Source organism: Amia ocellicauda, chromosome 17, assembly GCF_036373705.1.
Source record: "Amia ocellicauda isolate fAmiCal2 chromosome 17, fAmiCal2.hap1, whole genome shotgun sequence".
NCBI lineage: Eukaryota > Metazoa > Chordata > Actinopteri > Amiiformes > Amiidae > Amia > Amia ocellicauda.
This window is the reverse complement of record NC_089866.1, coordinates 5,283,805-5,296,032: the sequence shown is the minus strand read 5'-3', so window position 1 is coordinate 5,296,032 and position 12,228 is coordinate 5,283,805. Positions and strand designations below refer to the sequence as shown.

At 42.6% G+C, this 12,228-nt stretch overlaps 1 protein-coding gene across 1 annotated transcript; it reads right to left on the bottom strand.

Moving 5' to 3' along the window:
• Positions 1–1,363: 1,363 nt before the first annotated feature.
• On the bottom strand, positions 1,364–11,903 carry LOC136713128 (V-type proton ATPase 16 kDa proteolipid subunit c). The gene is made up of 3 exons (XM_066690096.1): positions 11,604–11,903; positions 3,680–3,863; positions 1,364–2,270 (listed from the first exon to the last, which is right to left on the bottom strand). The coding sequence occupies exons 1-3, from the start codon at positions 11,680–11,682 to the stop codon at positions 2,066–2,068; spliced, it is 468 nt and encodes a 155-aa protein (XP_066546193.1). The 5' UTR covers positions 11,683–11,903; the 3' UTR covers positions 1,364–2,065.
• Positions 11,904–12,228: the final 325 nt, after the last annotated feature.

Genomic DNA, 12,228 nt, shown 5'->3' with positions numbered 1-12,228 from the left:
AGTGAAATCAGCAGCACAACTGGTGGCAGTGCTTTCTGAAATGGAGCTCAGAAGGACTGGGTCAGGGTGAATCAATTCTTATATTCATAATCTATAGTGACTTTAATCTGTATTGCATCAAATCATTTTAGTATGTGGCTAATATAGTCACTAATATCACTGTACAATTATAGCCTTTTAACTGTAAATGCCATTAAATGTAGAATCTCAAATACAATTGCCAGATGCCCAAAACAAAATTAAAATGAGAAACTGCATTATCATTTTAAATACATCATACTTAAGTGTACATAAAACCCAAGCCCAAAATAGCATCGAGCTGACAGGAGTATTTTTATTAGCCAATATTTCCCCATCAAATTATTAACAAATGGTTTCCACATAGTGGTGACAAACCCTGTGTACGCATCTAATTCACCAATTGGATTACAGATTAGTGTAACAGTAGCAGCCACAAATCAGTTATGAAAACTGACAGGGGAAATACACCCAGTTACATTTATTTGTAATTTTCAGGTTAATTCCTTATTTTAAATGATACATTCTTGGTGACCTGAATAACAGGGTTTGTTCACCTTCACACAGGAAGAATAGAGACTGCATCCAACACATGGAATATTATAATTAGCAAGTAACCAATATGTTAATTTCTCTCTCAGATTCAGTGAAGCAGGGTGTTAAAAGATCAGTTTTCAAAAGTTTTACAGGTAACTAATCCTACAGTTTTATTGACCACAGTTCATGAAAATATATTCAAGATTAGACTAGAAGCAGTTAAGCATGAAAATAACAAAACTATTTAATACTGCAGGGGGCTACACTACAATTGGACAGCGAGAAACATCTGAAGTTCACTTTACAGTAGTTGAATGTAGCTTTTTACATCTTTCAAAACATGCACTTGCAAATATCCCACAACTTTAGACCCAGTTAGGTTTTTAAAACTTGATGCAAAAATGCTTTACACTGTCAAAATACTGGGTCAATGAAAATCAGGAACGTTATTTTGCACAAATATACATCCAAAGGACGGTGAAAAGAACACTTTGCCGTCAGAAACCATCACAAAAAGATTTCTTACCAAAAGGGGTTTCTCGCTAGACTGGCAGACTGAAGGAAGGCAACAGACGCGCGAGAGAAGAGTCAGGACTTCCATCGAGCATACGCAATAAAACATCTACGCGGACAGTTACTCAGGATGCAAAACGACGCCGAAGGCAGAGCTGGGGCAACGGCTTGTGAAAACACCGCTGACTTGCAAGCCGAGAAGCATGAATGTGGAGAGAGAATAAAAACACAGTGCATTCCATTTCTGCCATTCTTTATGGGTCATTTTTAAATGCAATAAAATCAGGAGGTGTGGTAAGTTGAGGAAATTTATTTGGAAATTAGACCTGTGAAACCCATCAGTGGGTACACCTTAAATGCAATCAAACAGCTGTACTACAGGAAAACATGTTACAAGTGTTTCGAGAATGTCAGCATTAGATTAAAACACACACAGAACTCCCACTCCATATCAGGACACTAAAGGCAATCTCCTTTTAACCAATTATTACATCCAGAGGAATTCCAAGCACTTATGACAATTACCCACTGTGCAATATTCTAACTATACATAGATATATTTATAATATATATATATCATGGGGAATTCAATAAAGACTTTTGCTCCATTTAAACAGCTTTATGAACATTTCAAAAATTCATAAATAAAATCAGTGAAAAACAAAACTATTCCATATTTGTACAGTTAATTCCTCAACATCAATATGGAAATTGGAAACTGTCCCAAAAGGTTAGTCTTTAAGTCAGTTCTCCCAAGAAAATAGGAAAACGGATGACCGACTAACCTGGAAGAAAAAAAAAAAAAAAAAGTAAAATAAATGCATATCTAAACACACACAGGACAGACAAATCACTAACGTACATTGCGCATTTACAAGAGGTTGACTACCAAATTGAGACAACTGTACACATGGTGGAGATAAGACCAGAATAATTAAGGAGCCGTTTTCTTTTTTTTTTTTTCCTTCTTCCTCCATTTAGCAGCAGGTCTGGACGTTTATTTTGTGGACAGGATTAGGGCAACGATGAGCCCGTAGAGCCCCAAGACTTCAGCAAAAATGAGGATGAGGATCATGCCCACGAATAACCTGGGCTGCTGCGCTGTGCCCCTCACGCCGGCGTCCCCCACGATGCCGATGGCAAAGCCGGCCGCCAGGCCGCTGAGACCCACGCTCAGGCCCGCCCCCAGTTGGAGGAAGCTCCTGAGGATGACACACACAGGCGAGACGATCAGCACAGGGGAAGAGCAGTCGGTGGCACAAACCAGCTGAAAGATCAAACTGCCCCAAGATTTATCCCCCTCAACACACACACACACACACACACACACACACACACACACACACACACACACACACACACACACACACACCTCCTCGAATGAGTGGCCCTATAGTTACTTCACAGATACCCCTGATATTAAAGTTATCCAATGCAATCACTGCAGAACTTCCACACATACATATGCAAAGATCACAGAAGCTGCATATTTGATCACATCTATTGGGAACCCCTGGGCTGCACGTTAAGCATCTCTGGAAAGATACATTTCTTCCACAAACATGACAGAACACAACCACCAATTACCTTTGAGAAACATGAACACAGGGGGAGAGATTTAAGTCCCTCACCCCTGAGGGCCAGTTGCATAAAACACATATTATATACATTTCAGTTAGACTAGTGTAATGCAAGTTAGTCCATTGCATAAAAATTGAGACCAAGACTTAGCCTGGGGATGAGGAGGCTAACTTTTCAGTCCATCATTGAATTTAAAGTTAAACTGGCCCGAGACTTTGATGATACGGTCACTGATGCTCAGACGGATCCTCCCATTGGCTCAGACACTGTACGGACAGCCACCGGCAATCCCCCCCAAACAGACTCCTCCCCCAAAGATTTCAATAACCAATCCTGTGGTCTGTGGGAGAAAAATATAAACATTCTGTCCTTAAAACTTTTGGGGAACAGTGTCATGCTGGCCTAACATGCTTTGAGTTCTGCGTTATGCTGTTCCTCTCGTGCACATAATAAATTCAGATTAAAACGCCCGAACTTCTTAAACTCCCTTAAAACTTCTTTCCACCGCAGATCCGTTTAAGTTTTGAGCGAGATCCTCCTCCAATACCCAGATATTGTTTTGGCATATTCTTCCATCGCTTCTGCGCGTCTTGTTATGCGTCAATCCGCAGTGTGTGGTCTGTACGTTTGCGATTGTATCCCACACCTTGTGTTGGAGAGCATTAGTGCTAGTTTCTGAGAATTACCCCCAAAGTATATACATTATTCTGCAGTAAAGGTCAATAAATAGCACAGATTTTCAGTTACTGGTAGTGGTTTTAGAGAAGCATCCATCAGGTTTTAATTTTTTTTTCTTAAAGCTTCTTAAAATTCCCCATAACGCATTGCATGATTGACTAAGCAAGACCAGTCTAAGGAAAGGGTTTTACCAATTTTAACAGGGTTGATTGTTAGGATGACTTATACCAAGACACAGACTTAGTCCATGTTTATGCTCCTGGCCCTGGATAAACACTTCCTGCAATCCCACCCCCAACAGTATCCAGACCCTGCTATAGGATTCGAGAGCCCTGTACAACGGCGGACGTACTTGTAGAGCGTGACAGTTTCTGAGAGGGAGTTGGCAATCAGCACTGCTACCACCAGGCCGTAGATGGCTATGATACCCGCCATGACTACAGGGATGATGGACTTCATGATGAGTTCGGGCCTCATGACAGACATGGCTGCGATGCCGGTCCCGCTCTTCGCTGTGCCATACGCGGCTCCCAAAGCTGCAGAGAGGAGAGAGACACTGACATTAGCTTCCACAGTGCAATATCATCTGCTGTTCACTCCACACACGTCCATAGATCCCCGAGACCTGCAGCGGCTCCTGGACCACACTGCTCCCAACCCCGACTGCCTGGATTCAGCCGTTATAAACTAACAGAGCTAGACACCTGGACAGATTGTGAAACCAACAGTATTAGCAAGGGCATCCATTTTTAACTACACCTGGTTTGTACTCGGCTTAGAGACCCCATTCCGACAGGATTCAATAGTTCTCATATCATAGCAGATAGGCCATTATTTATTTTTATTTAATTTTTTTATTCTTGGGATGGGGGTTCGATCCTCTATACCACCAGATATGGGTAGGAGTGGGTTTAATAACCGTGGAAACCCAAGTACAATGTGTTACAGTGTGTTAACCTCAGCTCCTCCTGCACAACAATGTGTGGCTTTATAGGAGAATAGATACAGAGCCTCTCAGATCTCTTGCTGTGACTCAGAGGGCTGTACTGCTGCCAGTGATTAATTTCACACAGGTTGCACAGCCTCTGCATTCATGCAGGCTCCTTCGCAGGGTGAAACACTGACGCAGGTGGCTATTAATCTTAGCGATACCATGCTGCAGACAATTACAGGTAAGGCTTCCAACAGCCGACACCAAGACCCCCTTCCCAACTGCTGCACGGATTTAAGAGCACAAGGCTCAGGATTCAGTTAAAGATAAAACAATGAATATATAGAGAAGCCTTCAGATTAGGATGATTGATCATTTAATAAAAAACAGGAAAACACCCGGAGTTCAATGGTGTTGATAAGACTTAACCACTCACAGAGCTCAGAAAAGGGAACAGCTCTATAGCCAAGTAGACAATGAAGCCAGGGATGACATCTGAGCATGCAGAGGACTCCCGCCGGCTCTGCTCAAAAGCCTGCGGACTTCTAGGAAGTAGGAAGGTTCCCAAAGGCAAGGGCTTCTGTCAGGTTTAATTCTCCATTCATCAAGGCTGTTAAATGGGACTCATACCACAGCATCAGTAATGCAGCAGACATTTTAAAATTAGGATATTTTCTAAAACTGTTCCAAGTAAGAGGTGGGATCTCTGCTATACTACAGACAGAGACCTGTATGGGTGTGCGTAGTGTAATGCAGAGCTCACAACAGACACGGTGCTTCCAAACAGTGCTCCTTGGCAAACCCTGCAACAGATGGCTACAAGAGTAAGTCCAAACCCCTATTAAATGTGCAGATAGGTGAACTGACAAGTTGGGAGGCTGCCATTAGATGAGCAGCTGATCAATACAAGGACAAACAGAAATGCTATTCTGCATTCCACTAACAATACCCATTCTCTGGAGCTTATATTGGGCACAAGTGGATTCCTGGATCTAAAGTAAAAGACTGAATTTATAAGAATGAATCAAAACAATGATTAGGAAAAATTAGTTATGAGAAGATGCATCTTGCAGCAACACAGAAACATACTTTTACAAAAGCACTGCGATGACCTACATTTTCTCCACTACGACTATCAATACAAATGTGTTCCCCTTTCTCAGCATTGAGCTATAAAAAGGTAGTTCTCTATATATAACAAAGTGTCACAGAAGGATGAAACAGATTAAAATAAGCCTACAATACTACTGCTGCTAGCAGTCTGCATCTTAATTCAGCGATTCCTGCCCCGGCAATTACTGTAATTACAGACCTCTGCAATAATTCATAGCGTAACTAACCTACTTTTCTCAGCCCGTGATCCCGAGAACTGTGCTGTAATTCTGCGTAAGGCACAGTGCTGACACATGGCATCACAGCCTTGCACAGTATTCAATTCAGGTGTGAATGCAATCCTCCCATGTTGAAGGCAGTTTCAAGGGACAGGTTTTTAACAGGAAGAACACCAGGGAAATGCATAGGGAAATCACTAAACCGTTTTATTGGTATGCGAGTTAATCGGGGAAAGAGGGGTTTCGTACAATAAGAGAGGTCATCTCGTGCAGTGTGGGCAAGAGGACTGAAGTGAAGCCGATCGCTTCTGGCTGTAAAGACTACATCTCTTATACAGCAAGACACCCTTCACATAATGGATTCATTTATTATAAACTACACATACAAGGATTATACATCTTTACAGTGGGTTGTATTAAATATAACCATCAACCAGTCTTAAAAAAAAAGTGCTCCTCATCAATTGCTAAAGTCAGTCAGCAATTTCTTCACACACCTTTTCACAATGAGGACAGGCCCAGGCAGTGCCCTGCTCTTACAGAGGGGATATTTCCAAAATGCAGTTAAGGGTTTCGAAAGGTCTACAATTTAAGTAATTCAGGAAATGCAATGGCTCGAACTATCAACATTGATCTGCAAGATTAACCAGTAAACATGACCTTTCACCCTCTCATTGTCTCTGGTTTATGTACAAACCCGAGACTGGTTGATGTTAAGTAGAAATGGTACAAAGGTTTGTTTTCAGCTTTCCCTGCCCAATGGAAGAAAAGAGCATCCTGTTAAGATTCCTACAGAGCGGCATGTGAATGGTCCCAGAAAAAAAAAAAGCTGAAGTGCTTGCTGGAAAGCTTTTCACTGTGAAGGCATTGTCAGTTCTATTGGCAAAGGCAGGTATAAAGCCAAGGTGAAAATGTAGGGTTTTGAATGTATCCATCAAATGTAAGGGGGGGTAGAAGAGTCTGATATTTAATTTAGGATAAAATTCATAATAACAAATGAGAAATGTTTGTTCCTCAGCATCAGGCTTAATGTTAGAACCTGTAGATGCTGGTAACTGTACAAGGATGAAACAATTAAGGAGAAATGCATCTTCTGTAAGCAAACTGAAGACTGGAACCCAACCCAAAACAAACAAAACACTCCAGTGCAGTAACCTAAACGGTGCTTTAGTTTGTGCTTTTAAAATGCTTTCTAGGGGCTTTAAAACATTGCACTAGTCACTCCCACACGCTGTGAAATCCTCCTACCACACTGCTCAGCCAGTTTAATGGCCTAATAAATAAACTAATGAGCAGCTTCAAGGAAATCGGACACATTTTCCTAGATGAATAACCCAACATGACATTAACACAGGACTTGCTGAAGACTTGGCTCAGCCGTCCCTGTCCCTGTCCCAGCCTGCCATCACAGTGGAAGACGCACAAATGTCACATTTCGGTACTAGATGAACTCTAGAGATCACTACATTCATAGCAAGGCTGTCACAAATGCACAAGGGAAGTCTCGTTATCACATTACCTTTCCAAAATTAAATTGTACCAGTTTTCTGGCATTTAACAGTTAAAGCTCTTTGTAAAATGAAAATATATTGAGGAAAAAACATGCACCTGGTAAAAGGTGTATACAAATGGTATAGTAAGCAAGCAAGCAACTAAAAGCCCCAGGTTTTAATCCTAATCCTGCAATTTACACTTAAAATGAAATAAGATCACCGATTTATATTTTGTGCAGGGGGACAGAAAAGTGAGAAGTGACAGCTCATGGACCTACTGAATGGGGGAGAACAATTTGGCAACAGAGTAGAATAAAACCAATACATCAATAAAATATTCAAGAACCCTACTGCTCTGATCTTTTCATAGACGTGGAATGAACAGGTTTAGGAATAAATCCCAAGTCATACGACCTTCACACACCACAGAAGGAAGGCAGAGTGAAGTTGGGATGGACATCAGGTTTATGCAAGAGGCCTGAACTGAAGTGTGGATTTGAAAATGGATTTTGTTTTGGCATTACACATAAAATGCTTATATGTAACTATTCCAACTCCACAAGCATTTTACGGTCATGACGTCCAGGTGTCAAGCTGTGCACTGAAGCATAGATGAGGATGACAATAGCAGTAAAGACTCATAAATAACTGTCCAAATCCTGTGTTGCTATAGTTTAAGGTGCACACAAACAAGGAGGGGGAATTCTACAAGCAGCCTGCAAAGCTCATGCTTTTCTGCTGCCTTCTCCCACAGACATGTTAATCATGTTACAGACTGTACACAAGGGGAAATCTTCTGCAATAGATGTAGCAGAGCCCAATGTCATAGACAGTCACTATTGAACCCCAGGCCAGGCCAGGCCAAGACTCTCCGTGTGGTCTTAATCACATCTGGCACCAGCCACAAGAATATGGGCTCTTCCACCTCTTCACTTTAAGTACTGTATATAGAGACGTGAAAATGCCCATCAGAGGAGTTGTCCCGTTAATAGCACAGAGAAGCATTAATAATCAAAGGAAATCTTTACATGCTCATCTATTGCCCTTTGTTGAGATCAGGAAATCCTCAACACAGGATTAGCTTAATAAACTCTGATTAGTTAAAATCGGTCTCCTGGTAAAATAAACTCTTCAGTTTATAACATTTACCCCAACCCAAAATTAGGAATCTAATTTTCACTGTCACACTTCCAAGCTTGGCTCTCACCGTTGTGTTAGAGCACCTTCTCACTGTTATGTTCCCCCGAGCAAACCAACTGTGGGTCGAAAATTTTCACCTGTGCGATACATACTACACCAACACTTTCATACCCACATTCTCCTGTAGGCTGCAAGAGAGAAAGAAACTTCAGGACAAATTAGTTAATGATTTAAATGTAACCCCCAAGGTATTCATTTAGATCAATGGCATAGCAAAGATCCAGATCTATGGTTGAAGGATATCACATAGGGTTAAAAAAAGTTGTTGAAAACGAGTCTCCACTAAAATGAAAGAAACCGAAACAGGGAAAACCTCTAGCGTAGATTACCGCAGGGCCTGGGTAGGCATCTCTGAATGCATAGCCAAGCGTAACATAACGAGCACGCGTTGCTGGGTTTGATGTTACTAGGTCATCGCACGTGCCTGCACAGCTACGCAAAAGAGCGGAGCGGTTTAATAAAGCACGCAGGCCAACCACAGCCAGAAACAGACCTGTCCAGCCTACACTGGGGAATATGCCAAGGCCTCCTGGGGACACAAGCCTTAACATCTGTACAGGTTTACAGACCTACCATCTTAACTCAGTTCAATCAACTAGAATCTGACATCTTTAGATTCCCCACCCCCTCTCCTTTACTGCCTCACAGACTGAACGCCTAACTATATACAATACAAAATGTACTTTGTACCATGAAAATATATTATTCTTACATAGATTATCATGATCCTTCCTTATAAATCAACTCCTCCATCCTCAACAGAGCATAAAATCTCTAACCCACACTCCTTGCCAGCTAATTCACCATCTGTCCCTCCTAGACAAAGTGATCAAAATCAAGCAGCTCTGGTCAACTACTTATTTATAAAGACTCCAGGCAGACATAACATTTGTTACAATCAATTTCTCTGTATATTAAAATCAGACAGCCATATTTTCTCAATTAATTTCAGGATATTAAAAGCCTAGTAGCTTGTTTGCAAGCCAGGATCAAAATGAATAGTGCATTAGGGTCCCACCCCCATTTAAAAACAAAACTACAATTAAAATTAATTTGAACACTGCTCTACACCTTTAAGGGATCATTTAAGGTGAAAGCAAAGCAATATATTGCAGGCCTAAGAACATTCTGGTTTGAGATCTCAGACGTGTCCCTACGTATGTTATCATAAAATGAAAGAGTACAAGATGTATCATGTAAAGAATGCCTTGCACATCTTATACAATCATTGTGGACAATGCAAACTATAATATATACAAGTCCTGGAGATGGACATCTGCTAATAAATATAAAGGCAAATGAAAATTCACTTAGTCTCTAAATATAACTGGGCATGTTATCTTGCGTATAAATGCAGAACACAGTGTCCTTGAGTTTAAAGATATTCATGTAAAAACAACCCACAGGATTTTACCACTTGCACTTCTATGGTTGACTATGAAGCAAGGCGTGCGATACACAAGCACCTTCCACAAGACCTTAATAGTTCTTCCACATACCTGGCCAGGAATGCTTATTTAATCAAAAGCAAATCAATTCCCAAGTGACATTTTCAGCATATAAAGAACAGTGCCTTGTATTTAACTCCTTTAATGCCTGAGGGTGACAGGTCTTTATTAAATAACACATACCTCCTACACACAATGCAGACCATAAGCCACATACAGCTATGCAAGCTGCAGATAATGTGATGTAACTGGAAAGGAGAGGTCAGCGTCTTCCTTTCTTCTTCTACTCTCTTCATGCTAGGCCTGATAACACCCATTAAACAGACTTATCTGTGAAGCTCAGCTGAGGAGGAGGTTGGGAATGCATAATTTAATTCAGAAAAAAAAAAAAACTATAGATGACGTCAATCTTAATTGAATGTGTGACTTTTACACAATAGATGAACACACACCTTGCTGAACCTAAAGGAAGGCAACTGCACAGGAATGGGGATGCCACGACAGGACACAGAGGTCGCACAAATGCAGCTTTTAGGAAGACAGTTGTTGAGCTAGGAAATGACTCCGAGCCTTAAGATGAAGACACCCTGGCAGAGATGGCCACTGACACAATCGTGCGTGATCCTGAAACGAGGAACCAAGGCTTAAAAAAGTGAATATGCTGCTTTTAGGCTCTGTAGCACCGTACTCTTGCAATAGGCATTGTATGTGGATGTAAACCTGCTATCCCGGTAACTGTCAATATCATCTGAGGGTTATTGGTCGCCAACACATTCGTACTGATGCATGTTACGCATCTGTACTGGTTATGGGAGCGCTTCAACTGGAGGCGACTTCAAGCCCACAGCGCAGGCGTCGTGCAGCTCCTGCCCCGCTAGAGACCGAGCCACACGGGTCCGACTCAACGCCACCAACACGCAATATAACGACCCATGCAATCCTGGAAAATGGCTTCCTGTCCTTTTTTTCTCTTCTCGCTGAAACCAGTCGTTCCCCTGCAGTCATATGACTCACCGAGGGGACTCCCCTCCCCCGCACACCGGCGCGCTGACGGAAACGGCCGAAGATGGCGTCAGAGCCCGGGGTTGAGACACGAACGGGCGACGAAGGTGGCCAGTGACCAACCGAGAAAGCACGAAGCTTTCCGGAAACGGCCGAAGATGCAGAAGCTGCAACATCGCCCCCGCAAATGATAAAGAATAAAACTAGAATTAAAAACAAAAAACAAAATGGTTTCTCTTAGGACTAACCAGTGTGACAATGCAATGCACCGACGCCATTTCGTTGATTGGAGGAACAGGGTAATACCCGAGGCAGATGTTATTAAATGTACGATATGCCCGGTGACGTAGGCTGGGCAGACGCAACGGCACAAATGCATTCAAGCCGACTTCATTTCATGTCAGTTTCCGGATCAAACACGACTATCGACCATGAAGGCGAATGCAACTGCCCGAGTATCCAGGGGAGAACGAAACGCATCCCTGCGGAGGATATACTGATGAAAAGCACCTGCAAATCTGTCACATTGGTTTAGGGGCAAAGCAACCCCGGTGACAGTGACAGCCAGCCTGTGCTTCCTGATGCACCGGTTTTCAGTGCACAAGTTCAAGGGATCCATTTACAGAAGATGCTTTAAATACCTCGCCAGAAAAGCCGTATCATCAGTTAAATTAAATGCATGCAACGATAATTACAGCAGAAAAGCACCTTCCAGACGTCAAAGGCGACGTCATCTCACGAACTGCGCTCCATCCCTGCCCCCCATCCCGACATCACACCCTGCCCCGCAATTCCCCCAGACACCCCCCACCGGGACACCACAACCACACCAATCTCTGGTTAGATTTTCACTTTACAAAACATGATTTACCGCTAAACACCATGGCCGCAGAGGCACCCATCACGGCGAAGAAGGAGGAGTACTCGGGGCTGGCTGCGGTGGACGACATGGCTTCTCAAACAGCGTAAAATAAAAAAAAAACACCGAAGGAAATACAAAAAAATAAAAAATGATAGTGTTCGCTGGGTCACGGGTCTCCTTTGTCGAGAGCAAAACAAAAAAAACTACAGGCTAGGAGTGGAAAGGACCGCGCAGGCTGTACAGCAGCTGTGTGTGTGAGCGGCGAGTCTCCGTCTCCTCTCTGATAAATACCGGCGCAGCAGCACAAAATGGCGACGCGGAAAAGATCACCTGACCGGCCATCTGGACGCGCACCACTGGGCTTTCGTAGGGGGGGATGGGGACGTGGACTGCTCGACATTTCTGTTTATTATGATCAATATTAAATCGAGGAGACTGTGATATGTTATTAAATAATTGATTAATTATATTTCACCCCTGATTCAAATGGGTAATGTCACATTGGTGCCACTTTGGAGTTCTGTATTGTAGATCCGGCCCCCCTATGTTGGTCGCGATGGTCTGCCCCGCTGCAGGCTGGCACTGTGGAGTGTGAAGTGCCTTCTCTTTATTATAGAGGGGCTTCAGATCATTA

Bases quoted from the DNA above. Each gene is read 5' to 3' on its own strand.
- LOC136713128 (XM_066690096.1), bottom strand. From the start codon at position 11,682: ATGTCGTCCACCGCAGCCAGCCCCGAGTACTCCTCCTTCTTCGCCGTG. The intron at 3,864-11,603 runs GTAAATCATGTT...TCCTCTCTGCAG, and splicing joins TGCGGCCATGGTGTTTAGCG to CTTTGGGAGCCGCGTATGGC. The intron at 2,271-3,679 runs GTACGTCCGCCG...TGTCATCCTCAG, and splicing joins GAAACTGTCACGCTCTACAA to GAGCTTCCTCCAACTGGGGG.